We start from the raw sequence: 13055 nt of genomic DNA, 5'->3' as shown, positions 1-13055 counted from the left end.
GGGTAAAGATTTTCTCATGTACTGTGTTTGGAAGTCCATGGTGTGAAAGACTTAATTGAGGTGGGATTGTTTGAGAGAGGAAGGATGTACAAGTAGCAAACATCAGAGGAAGCCTCCACATTGTCAGGATACAAAGTCACTCATGACAGCCCTTGTAAAAATCCTCAAAGTGCACATTAAACACCAACACTATAAGAGCCATTCTTTTTCTTCCAGCTTTTTAATGTGACAGAGAGAACAAAAACAAAGTCCATTGGAACAGCTGCAATTTCCAGTGACAACCAGACATAGATCAAATAAAAAAAAATAAAAGAAGGTTTTAAATGAAGAAAAGGAACCAAGGGACTGGAATTGGCTATTTCACACACAGAGTTGACAGAACATCTAAATGAAACTTTGCATTAAAGCACAACACCGGGTGTTATTTACAATGGGACTTGCAGTGTGTGTACATTTATACAGCACTAGCATCACATACAGCAAAGAAATTTATTTCATTTTGTTTCCTTCACAGTTCCCAGGCGTGATTCTGCCTAAAAGCAGCATTTACTAATACAAGGGTGAGAAACGGGGAGAAACTTAATGGAAAATAAAATGTATAGGGCACAAATCTACATAACCTAAAAATATCCACTTGGGTTTTGTGTGCCCTTTGGAAAGTCAAAGGACTTTAAGCAGTAAATATAAATGGACCCAAGGCCTCCTTAAGAGCATCAGAGTATACTCTGCTGTTGGAGGTCTCAAAGCAGGACCTAGAGGAGACCGACCTGCACATCTGCAGAAAGCTCAGCTCCATGCAGCCTCACTCTGTGTCCCTTTGTGAATCCAGCCTTGGGGCTGGACCACTCCCAGGCTTGGGGAACATCCCTCAGTGCCCCTCTTCAATATCACCAAAGGACATCAGGATGCCTGAGCACTCCCCAATGTGCAGAACACCTGGCTCTGGGTATGGGTTCTCCAAGAATGATCCTCTTCTTAGTCCAAAAGATCCATACACCACTGTTTATAAATCATGTAGCATTTCAAGGAATTTCAAAGAATGACGTTCATATGGGCAAGGAGGGGATCACCCCACCCAGCAGAAGCAGCAGCCACCATCACTAGGACACAGCATAGCCAAAGGCAGTAACAGGAGCTGTCCTGCACAACTGAAGTAAATAAATTAATATACGACAACCTGTTAAATCAACAGGAGTATAAGGAGGCAGAACTCATTATAATACCACTGGTCTTTTATAATAGTATCAACAGTGCTTGGTGTCCCTCTAAATGTCTGTGTCTGCATGCTCAGAAACTCAGCGAAGGACTCCTCCTGTGACCCCTGTTACATGGCTGTACAGCTGAAGACACTGAGTCACAGCAGGTCCATTTGGGTTCCCCAGACTCACCTTTCCTATGCCACAATGTCCCTGGATAAGTGGCTGTACTGGTGTGCCACGCATCCATGAGGAGGTCCAGCTGTCCTCTACAACAGAGATCTTTGGGATTTAAGGCAAGTCCTCTGTCTTGGTCCTCTGTGTCCCTGTTGCAGTAAAGTTCATGAATCTGTGGAAATAGCGCTCTGCAGAGATCACCAGGGGACCCGTGGTCAGCAGTTTTCTCTGTGGATTGTCCAGTGTATCCAAGACAGAGACTGTTCACTATGGCAAATGTGGGCAGGGGAACCAATGGAAGAGGCATGCTGGCCCTTGCACAGCAGGTGTAATGCTGATTTTACAGAAGAAATAAAGCTGAGCCATCAGAGGAGGTGCCTGCTGGGAAATCTTCCCCTGAACAGGGCTCTGGGACTCTGACTCAGGCTCAGCCTATCAAGTAGCCCATGGCTTGAAACTGAGCCCAAATCAAACCAGAGCCAATGCTGAGGGGTCTGCACCCGCCAACCATTTTGCTCTGGAAAGCAGCAGTGTGAGGCCGACGCTGATTTACACCATGACGAGGACAATGAACACATAAAGAGTATTGACTAGACGTGTTCGCACTGAAGTTGGATGGGAGGTGTCAGCCCGGGTGTCACAAAGGCAAATGCCTGAGCTGGAGCTGTTGCCCTGGATTTCTCTGTTCCTGAAGAAGCAGGGCTATCCAGGGCATCTTCAGCTCAGCACGGTGCCTGAGCGTGGTGATATGTGTTGCATCTGCCTTTCAGCTGAGAATAATGGGACCCAGGGTGATGAGTTCAGCCACAGACCCCTGACTCGTAGGTGTCTCAGAGAGGCGATACGAGTTCTTAGCTTTTCCTTTCTTCCTTCTCTGCTCAGTGTTGTCCTTTCCCAGGCTCTCCTGTACCAGCTGCAGTGTGTGTTTGCTCTCTCCTACTATTAGGCACAAACTCCCTGGCCAAGCCATGGATAGAAGGCTTGTGCCAATACACATGCAACATCCCTTAGCCCTCAAGTGACTGATCCGTGGATTTTAGGGGTGCTGAGTTTCTATAGTCACATGGGTAGCCTGGGTAACATTGATAACAAGATCCTATTGCTATTTACTTTGTCCCAGCTAGTCTGTGAAGTGAGGTTTAGCAGCCTGTAAGCCATTCTGTAAAGAGGAAAGGTTTCTAAGATTGGATATATTTCCTAATATTATCTTGCCATTTATATCTCCTCAAGACCTCAATTTCTTCCTTCTCTGAAAATTAATAGAGAAGTTTTGCAAAATAAATGATGTCATTAAGGTCACTGCACAATGGCAATGGAGAACAAAAATAGATTTTCTGTGAGCATTGGGTAATAAGTAACTAAGAGTGCTATGTAAAATAAATATTTAAATAAATAGGTTCTCGCTCCACAGAGCAGCAGAAACGAACAGTCCAGCAAATGAAACAAAATTTCCCCCTCCTGTCCCCAGTTGTAATATGGTAATTGGCAAGCACAGCCAAACAAAATGGATGAAACCCAAAGGTCATGGTGATCTTTTGTGTTAAAATACATATTTAGCTGCTTCTCATCATGCAAAAGGACTAGAGAAAAAAAACACGTACTGGGCTGGGATTCTGAACAGAAGCTGTGAACTGCTGCCAAAGGACATTATTACATTCACTCCTACCTTAGAGAAGGAACCTTGCTGTTTTGAAGACAAATAAAAAAAAAAAGGCCCTAAGCTACCCATAAAATGAAGAAATTATGCATAATAAGTTCTGTTATTACAGCAGCTTGTGATTTTATCCATTTCATAAACCTCAGAATAAATGTCAAAAATCCCAAACAGCCCATTGTAGCCTCGCTACTCCAGAAGTGTTTAGCCCTGATTGACACAATGATGAAAGTGATGCTCATTAGAGGCTTTTGCCTCATCAGCAAGGATTTGCTGCTTGTGATCTAACCCCGCTGTGTGTCCTTCGGCTGCCCTCTGCAGCAGCACCACGCTGACTCCCACAGCTGCAGCGTGGGCTGGGCTGGTGCCAGCGTGAGTGCAGGTGACTGTCCCTGTGCAGCCAAAGGTAGAGGTGTGAGACATCAGTCCTAGGCAGGATTTCAGCCTAGCCTTCCTTGGTTGTCTTAAAAAATCCCAAACAAACCCAAAGATACAAAAACAAACAAACAAGGGGGGAAAAAAGCAACAAAGAGGATCCAAAGGAAGGTAAACAGGAAGATCATGAACAAAAGTACAAAAGAACTTTTTATGTCACAAAATATCCTGGTGCGACAAATTCCCTGCGCTATGTGATGGTTTCTTATCAATTCTGGTCTATTGCTGAACTTGTTGAAAGGATCTAATTAGTGTTATCTCCTCTGTTGTGAACATTAGTGTGTTTTTGAACAGGATGCATTTTATTCTGGCTTCCTAAGAGAACATACTCTAAAATACACAGCTCACTTTGCTTCTAGGTGCAACAGGACTTATATGATAAAAAGGGCACACAAATTTCAAGAATGTTCTTCACAGGATATCAAACTAAACTGTGCCACTAAATGGAGAATTTAATGTTCTGTACAGTGAAAGCTTGCTGTGTGCATTCCCTGTGTAACAAGTTGAATGGCTTTAAGTAACTGTGCTTACAGTGTTTCAATGAGACCCAAGTATATTAGAAAGTCAAGCATCATATTCTTTAAATAATATGGCTAAAATGCTGGTAAATTCACAGTTACCATACTCTAGGTATTAGGCAAAAATTCCTTATTTACACTGGATAATATGTACACATTTGGTTTGTGGAATGCTCCAACAGCATATCAATTTCCCCTCTGTGAAAGTTGTAGGAAAAAAACTACAACTAATTAATCATTATAGAAATATATATTCCCAGCCATCAATACATTGAAATATTTGGTGTCTGGATATAAAGAATGAAGTGGCACTAAGTTGGTCATGACTTCAGATAATCTTGAATTATTGGGATTAGTTTTTAGTGTCTCTCTTAAAATCCTCTTAAGGGCGCAGAAATTAAAAATTCTAAATTTTAATAGCTGACCACTTCAGTGTGTATATGTATGTTTGCAAATATGTGTAAATACATATATATATATATATAAAATTATGTAGATATTTCTCTCTCAGACCAAGAAGGTGCCTAGTGATTCTCTGTGCCCAAGTGAAGACAGTAAAAGGCTTTGAAACTCTGAGTCTTCTGAGAGAGCCAAGCACCCATCCTTGAATCCTCTGGAAATCAGGACTCTCACACTATTCCAGGCGGTTGGGGTGGTAACCCCAAAATCAAGACAGTGGGTCACTGGCCACATTTGTAGCTCTTGCCCCTGTTGCTGGAGCTCACCTACAGCAGTTTGTTACCTGCCTCCCCTCAGATGCCCTTCGTGTCTGAGCACAGCTGATATGGATTGCCAAGGAGTGCTGGGCAGGGCGGGCAGTATCTCACAGCTCGGCAAAGGCAGGAGGGGGTGAGGATCTGCTCTCCTGTCGGACACGCTCGCGCCCACGCAGGTGCACACATGCACGGAGCCACTGCTACCTCTGGTGTCCTTACAGTGGGATGGGGAGGGACAGGGTGGGCTCCCAGCATAGGCAAGGTTGAACCCAAGCTCTGCAAGAGGCGTGTGGGAGCTGCATGCACCAGTCGTGGCTGTGAAAAGGTCAGAAACTACGGGGTTTTGTTTATATCCCTTTGGGCTCTTCAATCCCTCTGCCACCTCGCTCTGAGGTGTTGACAGAACAGTATAGAAATGAACATTTTGGGTTTTCCAAACGTGGCTCTTTTTTGTTCTTCTTCTATGTCTGCCCCCCCTGAACCCCTGAGCCTCTGTTGCTCACATCAGGACCTGTTCTCGAGTCTCTGGCAGGCGCAAAGCGAGCAGGCCACCTCCAACCAGAGCGGAGGAGGCCAGAAGGATGGGAACCACCTTGGTTATCCCTACGAAGGAGGAAAAGATGGAGTTCCCCAGGATGGCACCAAACTTGCAAAGCCCGTTGAGGATGCCAAAGGCCGTTGCCCTGTGGGGAGGAAAAGCAGAAAGCAGTGGTGAGGAGGGAGGCTCTGGCGTAGCTACAGAAGGTCTGGATGAGTAATTCTGTGAATGATCTTATGTTGGAAATAAAACCTAGCAGAATAAATAGATAGAAAAATAGATAAATAGATGCTGTTGTTTTGCACATCTGTGTGAATGAGAAGAATGTCTGTGTGCACTCTTTTTACCTTTCCATCTCAGATTCTTCCTAGCCCTAGAGTGGCCCACTCTGTCAGCCTGTGCTTTCCTTAGAGGCAGCAGGACACAGCCTTGCTCTAGAACTTGTCAAAACTCTTCCAAGGGCTGCCTGGAGTAGGTAGTCACCACAGAAGCAACAACAGCTCTCCTCCAAATCCTGTTTCACCCAGCAGCTAAAAGCACACTACTTTCAATGCACAGTCCTTCTCCTTCCCTTCTGGCAAAAAGGCACTTATAATGATGTTGTAAGGAAAGCTTTCATCTGCAGCACGGTCTTCTGAAGTTTCCTGTGTTGTCCCATGTCCCAAATCTTTCTGTGCACATGGTTGTCTCTGGGTTTTGGAGGGGAAGGCTGCCACAGTGATGAGCCATGACTAGAGTCTGGGGGATGCAGTCTGAAAGGTCAGACCTCCATGTACATCCATGGAAATGACAGAGGACTTATTTCATTTGGTGTCCCTTCATGGGGTTTGGAACTAGATGATTTTAAGATCCCTTCCAACCCAAACCATTCTGTGATTCCATGACCCTATGATTTATCTGTCCATAATTTCCACAGGCCCACATGATCCCTGTGTACAACCCACCAAGCATGCAGAATTACGCTTGCAAATGTCTGTGCTGATTCCATGTAGCTCCAGGACTACATAGCCCTGAAGGACTGGTGAAAATAAAATAAACAAAATAAAATAGAATAAAATAAAATAAAATAACCACTTCCCCCATCTACATGTCTCTAGAGTGGCTTTTTGCATCAGAAACCAAGAGGACAAAGTCAGAATGTGGAGACTCAAAGGGGAAATATCCTGAGCACCTTTTGTCTGTGGGGTAGAGCTCCACGGTGATGACATCCAAGGCATTCCAGGCAGCGATGCTGGCCCCACAGAAGAGGCACTGCCAGCCAATCATCGCTGACTCACTGTTGCCAAAAAAGAGGAAGAAGCAGCACACTGCTGAGATCAACATTGAGCCACCTACAGGGGGAAACCAAGAGAAGAATGTTGGCACCAGCATCCCCTGTCCACAATTGAGCAAACACATTTGTTGATAAAGATGGCTTTCAAGCAATGGCATTTCATCCCAATAGGAATTAAATCTGTAAGAATCCAAAAATACCTTGATGCTTCCTATCTCTCATTCTCTGATGCTGGAAACCAGCTTGAAACTGTTCTCAATGATCATCTGATCTTGCTGATAGTCCTGCTCTACAAAGACTCTGAAGACAGGCTTTTCCAGGCAGGTTTCCAGCATCTCATACTTCCAGAGGGACCCAGGAAGAGCAGAGGCAAGTAAACATGAAAGTCAATGAGGAGGAAGCATCATTGTGAAGGCTTTTCAACTTGAGTTTCAAGTGATAAGCTAATGCATTTCATATCATATTGAAGTCACTTGACGCATTTCTAGTCCCAATTAGGATAATTTACAGTCACTTGTATGAAGCACTTGAGGTCTCTTTTAATTATAAGAACATCATTAGATTTCATGGCACATTTGCACAGGAGCCATAATTTTATGAACACCACCAAGGGAGAAAGTGAGAGCATTCATGCTCAGTTAGGCACAGTTCAGATTTAGAAATATTAATAGCTACATCACTGCCTTCTACCCCATTGAGAATTTTCACCTGAAAGATGCAATTTTTGCAATATCACACTATTTTTCACTGGAAAGTTCTGTTATCACTGAAATAGCTCCATTTACTACCTGAAAACCAAACAATTTTCTTTGTTTTTGGGGGTTTTTTAACCAATTTGTCACCATCTGAAATAATTCAGGTGCTGAACTGGAACTAAAATGCTTCATTTTGGACATTACATTGCATTTTGCCACTGTAGTGCCCTGTTTATGAAAAGCTGCCATGCAGGACCCCATGTCCACTTCTCCTCCATGGTACATGGCCAAACCACATCCCCATAGTGCAGTGGGATATTTCTCCCTGCTGAAAATGCACAGTCCAGCATTAGGGTCATCGTGAGGGCACCAGATCTGCTGTTTTATACAAGAGAAGGTTTGGAGGGACATGATAAAACTAAACTGAAGTCCCAGAAAGGCAAATAACACAAAAGCAAAATACAGTTTTCCTGTTAAGCTGGCCAGAAATAATATGTTCAACAGAGTGATACAGGTGGGATGCCAGAAGGCTGTTTCCATTGAAAATTCCATAGTGAAACGTTTCAGTGTGTCATTACCAATTTTTGTCCTGTGCTCTTCATTTTGCAGAAGAAATAAGCATTTAGGGTTCCAGCTGTCATCTCAATTCCAGATGAAAATGCTGAAATGCTGACATGTTTTCAGGATGGACAATCTTATTGTCATTCAGCTTCCTTTATTTCCCACATACCCTCTAGTTTGTTTGGGTCTTTTCCAAATTCAAATGAATGCTCATTTTCCCCCAGGTACATTCCTGACACACCAGTGGGGTCATCTTGCTCTACTTTAACCTGCCTGACGGTGAAGCAAAACTAACTAACCTTCCCTCTGTTCTCAGAGGAGAGAGAGGTGAGCTCGAAAGTGATTCATCCCTTACCCCTGAGATACATCCCTGATTTTATTAACTTCCCTTAGCTGTCCCTTTGGGCATGATTCCTATAGTATCTAGAGAAAAAGGTCTGAACTCTAGAGGAAGCAACAGCAGAAATTCTCAAAGTATTCATAGAGCTGATTAGGTGATAACTCGGTAACTTATTCCAAGGTGCTAAAGGGTGGCACCTTGCTTGGCTGTGACATGGTCAGTTAATTTACCATATGGTCCCTGAAGCTGTTTGTGCAATCATTTGAAAATCAGAAATAAACAAAAGAGGGAACTCTTGGGCTGTCAAGCTGCTACATCAAATAAACTTTGTGAATATTCACTGCTACAAGCAAAGTGTTCATTTATTTATACAGAGGCTTTGGACTTCAGCATCAACTCAACAGCACCAAGAGGTCCTGCTTCAGCTCCGACCCGTGGATAAACATGAAGGATTTGACACAAAAGCCAAAATAAAATAAAAAGTAGGATGTCATGGACACACAGAAAACCAGAGTGAGGAGGCGGGGAGTAGGTCACTTGCACACTGTGATAGAGTAGATCACTTGCTTCACCCTCTAGTCTTTACCCTTCTACTCCTTTTGATATGGGGTTGACTGATTCCCAGCAGAGCCCTCTTGGTGTGCAGACGCAGTGAGCTCTTTTTTTGCAGGGCTGTGTTCCCACCCATGACCTGTGCCATCACCCATCGTCCCCACTCACCAATCATCTTTATCCTCCCAATTTTGTCCATGAGCAATGCAGAGATGATGTTGCCTGGCAGGACAGACAGACTGCCCAGGAAGCTGACCAGGTAGATCAGGAAATCATTGTCCTCCTCGAAGTCGATGTGGCAGCCTTCCTTCTCCTTCATGAATGTGCTGTTTATGAGCCTGCAGTTGATGAATTTGTGTTCGTAGAGATCTGTGAGCGAAAGAGGCAAAGTCTTGACCCTGCTTGGCTGAACTCCCTTCATACAGCAGCAATGGGAGCCAGGATCTAACCAAATCAAAGACCCAAGAAAAGCTCCTCATCAAATGCAAATGAAATGAAAAGCTTCTTCAGGATAAATTAATGACTACTACTTAGTCATCAACCACCAATTGGTTAAAATTATAGTTTAAGCCAAATTTACTGAATAGAGCTGTAAAGTGCTGAGAATTTTGCCATTACTTTAAGCTGTCAAGGTCTGAGTGCTGAATTTTGCATTTGCCACACAGCAGCCAGTGACACTGGAAGCCATGTGGTTAAAATCAACTAATGGAACAACCTGAAGGAGTATCACCCTCTTCTTTTTCCATCATCACTCTCATTACCCAGCACACACTCAAACTCACAGATCCCTATCATCCTTTTTCCCAGAAAACAGATAAAATAGTTCCCTGATAAAATAGTTTTCTGACAAAATAGCTCCTAGTTACGGAGATGACACCATAGCAGGAATCCCATTACCGGTATTATAAAAGACAGTAGAGATGATGGTGCAGTTTTCAAAGAAGGTCTCACTGGATGTCACATCTTCAAAGTAGCAATCCTCAAACAACGAATCCTCAAATTTTACTTCCTTGAATTTCATGCCAATAAATCTGTGGGGCAGGAAACAGAACTTCACTCTGTGCTTTAAGGTATTTTCTACATTGTGTATTGTGCAGTGGCTGTCTCAAGAGACAGACACTAATGGTAGTTTCTAGGGTCATTTACAGAAAAGGTGTTGCTTGGCTGCACAACTGTTCTTCCAACTCCATGCTTACATATTTTGTGTTTTAGTTGGAGAGAAGGGTTTGAAGAGGGTTTTTTTTAAAAGAGATATGGACCTTTTAGGATCTTTGGCAGTTTATTCCTCCAAATAATCACATCTAACAAAATGTGCTTCTAAGGCCAAGGGGACAAAAATCCTCTCATGTTCAGTTCCAGGCCATCTGAAGAAACAGACTTTCACTCAATGCAGGGCATTTCCTTCATAAGCTGATGCTGCTGCTTTCCTTATTCTCACCCTTCCCCCAGCATAAATAAAAGCAGACATTATCAGGAGCCTATTGAGCCATTTGGTGAAAGGTTTCTGACAGTTGTTTAAACTCAAAGTGATTTTTTAAGTGAAAATGCAGTAGGGTTTCTGGAAAGAGTGGGGAGATATCTGAGTTCTGCTTGCAACCATTTCTGTTCGAGGTCTATTGCTTATCATATAATGAAAATAGATTTCACTAAAAATAATAAACTGTGTCAGGTGATTGATTTCTCCTCTGATGGGAAGCTTGACATGTCTGACCTGACTGCCTGAAGGATGACACAATATTGATTTATCTGTGAGATTTCGCAGGAACACTGAGAAGATGTATTAGGTAATGCACAGGCATGTTTGGACGATGCAAGGAGCTATTAAGAACATGCATTATTGCTCTAGTTAAAGAGGCCACAACTGTCACCAAATAAAAAACCTTCTAACATATATTCAGAAGCTTAATTGAATTGAGCACTTACAACACAGTGTAGTGTGATGGCTATTTACACCTTTAAATGAGCACTGCAGGGCTTCTAAACTGAACCCACTAACAGAAATTATTAATGCACAAAATACCACAAGAAGACTATTCAAGTCTTTTGCTCCATGTAGAAGGTCTCACAGGTTATAGCAAAACTTAAAACTGTTCTGCATTTGCTCAGTAATAGCCTGTGATGTATTTTCTCCCAAAGGCTATTAGAAGCCTGTTTTTCCTGCAGTTTGCTTTATTAACATTCATCTTTAAAAGTCAGATAGCAACGGCCTGGTGATCCGTGGACTTTTAGCTCACAGCCAAGGGCTGGAGGAAAAACACAGCTGTAAACCACATTGAGATACTCTCTGGGCATTACTGGAATGCAGCTTGATCAGGTTCTGAGTTTTTGAACTGAAGAGGGACAAGGCAGGAGCACAGTGATGTACATCACAGTTTATGTCTTTGTCCAGTAAGGTGCTGAGCATCCCTAGTTCTCAATGAAGTTAGTGACAGCTCAGCATCTCCTCTGGGCATAATAAAAAGGTCCTCAATCCTTACATTTGACTAACATCCACTTATCACCACTTTCTTTTGGGAAATAGGAATTGCAGGGCTAGGTTTTCACCACCAAGCACAGCTCCTTGCTGCAGGGAAGGTCTCTGGAAGGACAGGAGGACACATATTGGGGTCCCCCACCGATGTCTATCAAATATATACCAAGGGAATGGAGATAAATAGTTTCTGAGGGAAGAGGAACCACCTGGCTAGGCAATGAGATGTGGTTTCAGCTGTGAAGATTAAAACAATGAGTGCTTTGTGTAATACTGAACATACAGTGGGAACTTCCCATATGGTGCAAGGCAGCTGGAGCAACATCCTCTTAAGTCTGTCTGAGGCAATGGGATCTCCACAGAAATTACATAGGGGTATTTTTCCACCCTTTTTTATTGGAATTTTGAAAAGTAGCAATGGAATGGCTAGGATTTATATCGCTGTGGGTCAGAGTGATTGGGGTCCAGGCTGGATACAGAAGAAAACCCACCAAGCTCAGCCCAAATAGGAGAAAAAATGAAGGAAAGCAATGATGTTCTGCTGGAGCAACTTCACTGACTTCAAAGCATTAAAAGAGAAGGTGACACACTCAGCTGTGGGGAGGTACTGGCTGGAATGGGAGAAGCACAGCAGTGTGGCCACGGCACAGCTCACACTAATGGGCTGCAGGATAGAGCCTGGGGTAATTCAAATGGAGGACTTCAAGAGAAAATAGCTTTTTATTTTGGAAATACAACAGTAGAGCAGTTTTATTACCAGTGATGGTCTCTGCTGCCCAAGCCCAGTAGATGTCAGTGTGGGCTAAGGAAAGAGAAACCATCTCTCCATCCAGAGCTGCCCAGCCCAGCCAGGTGGGCACCCACTGCCCTGATGCCAACAACGGGCTGCTGGAAACAGGACTCTTCAAAGGCATCCCCCTGGGGTCTGGAGGTGCCAGTGACTGAGGCACAGTATGTGGAAAAACAGGAAAAAAAGGACATCTGGCCTGTGGAAAACTGCCTTTGGGATTTGAGAGATTTAGACTGTATGTCCAGAAGAGGAACAGAGAGGTTCAAGTTGATGGAAAAAGAGAAAGAAAAAAAGAGCTTTCTAGACATTTATTTCTGTTTGAATACATCAAACCAAATTCTGTTCACTTACTTGTCATTCCTGTATTCCCCATTTCTATGGATCTGGTTTTCCAGGGTGAAATTAAAGGTAAAGTGGGACACTTCTTCCTCATCAAAGATCTTCACTCGCGAATCATATGCCTCATCTTGGAGATACCGAATCATATCAGGGAACCAGACAATAAGGCCATAGTAACTAAAGCAGGATGGGAGAAATACATCAGGAATACAAGATACTTCCAATGATCTGCTTCATAACTTGCAAACTTGTTAAACTTCTAATGCAAATGCATTTCTGAGACAAATTCTTGCTCAGCTCTGACACAGGACTGAGCAAAGTGTTTCTCCACCCTAAACACTCCCCTAATCTCAGAACCATGTTTGTCCATTCCCATTCATTTAAAGCAGGGCAATTCACTTAAGTTCCCCTTCGTTGGGGAATAAAGCAGTGTGCTCTCCTTGCTGCCCAAGAGACTAGCAGAGCACTAAGAAACTTTGCAGATTTCTGCAAGTGTGAGGTTTAGGTGAGAATTAGACAAAATTTACCTGTAGTATAGATTTAGGCTCACCTGAATAGTTTTGATCTAGAGTAAGGAACAGCTGAGAATCAGGCAGGGTTGTATCTTTTTTGTATGTTTGGACAAGATCAAATGAAAGATGTAGAGGTGAGAAAGTCAATATATTACTGCACTACTGATCACTTCTCAAGCCCTGATTTGTTCAAAGCACCTTGTGTCTCATACAAGCAATTAGATGGATCAATATAGGAAAGCAAAGCTTAGTAAGCAAAGATTCTTTAAAATAAGACCAGAATTACTTT

The 13055-nt window shown here is 43.1% G+C and overlaps 1 protein-coding gene across 2 annotated transcripts in view; it reads right to left on the bottom strand.

Annotated features, from left to right (window-relative positions):
• Nucleotides 1-201: 201 nt before the first annotated feature.
• SV2B (synaptic vesicle glycoprotein 2B) overlaps nt 202-13055 on the bottom strand; it is a 65169-nt gene continuing 52315 nt past the window's right edge. For both annotated transcript variants that reach the window (XM_027688478.1, XM_027688479.1), the window contains exons 9-13: nt 12267-12431; nt 9553-9686; nt 8824-9024; nt 6406-6565; nt 202-5379 (exon numbers count right to left, since the gene is read on the bottom strand). In XM_027688478.1, coding sequence (XP_027544279.1) covers nt 5196-5379; nt 6406-6565; nt 8824-9024; nt 9553-9686; nt 12267-12431 — 844 coding nt within the window. In that variant the 3' untranslated portion in view covers nt 202-5195. The remainder of the gene's footprint in view (nt 5380-6405; nt 6566-8823; nt 9025-9552; nt 9687-12266; nt 12432-13055) is intronic.

Source organism: Neopelma chrysocephalum, unplaced genomic scaffold (assembly GCF_003984885.1).
Source record: "Neopelma chrysocephalum unplaced genomic scaffold, ASM398488v2 Primary Assembly neopelma1_75, whole genome shotgun sequence".
NCBI lineage: Eukaryota > Metazoa > Chordata > Aves > Passeriformes > Pipridae > Neopelma > Neopelma chrysocephalum.
Note: the sequence above shows the minus strand (reverse complement) of the source record. Positions and strands in the feature narration are given on the sequence as shown.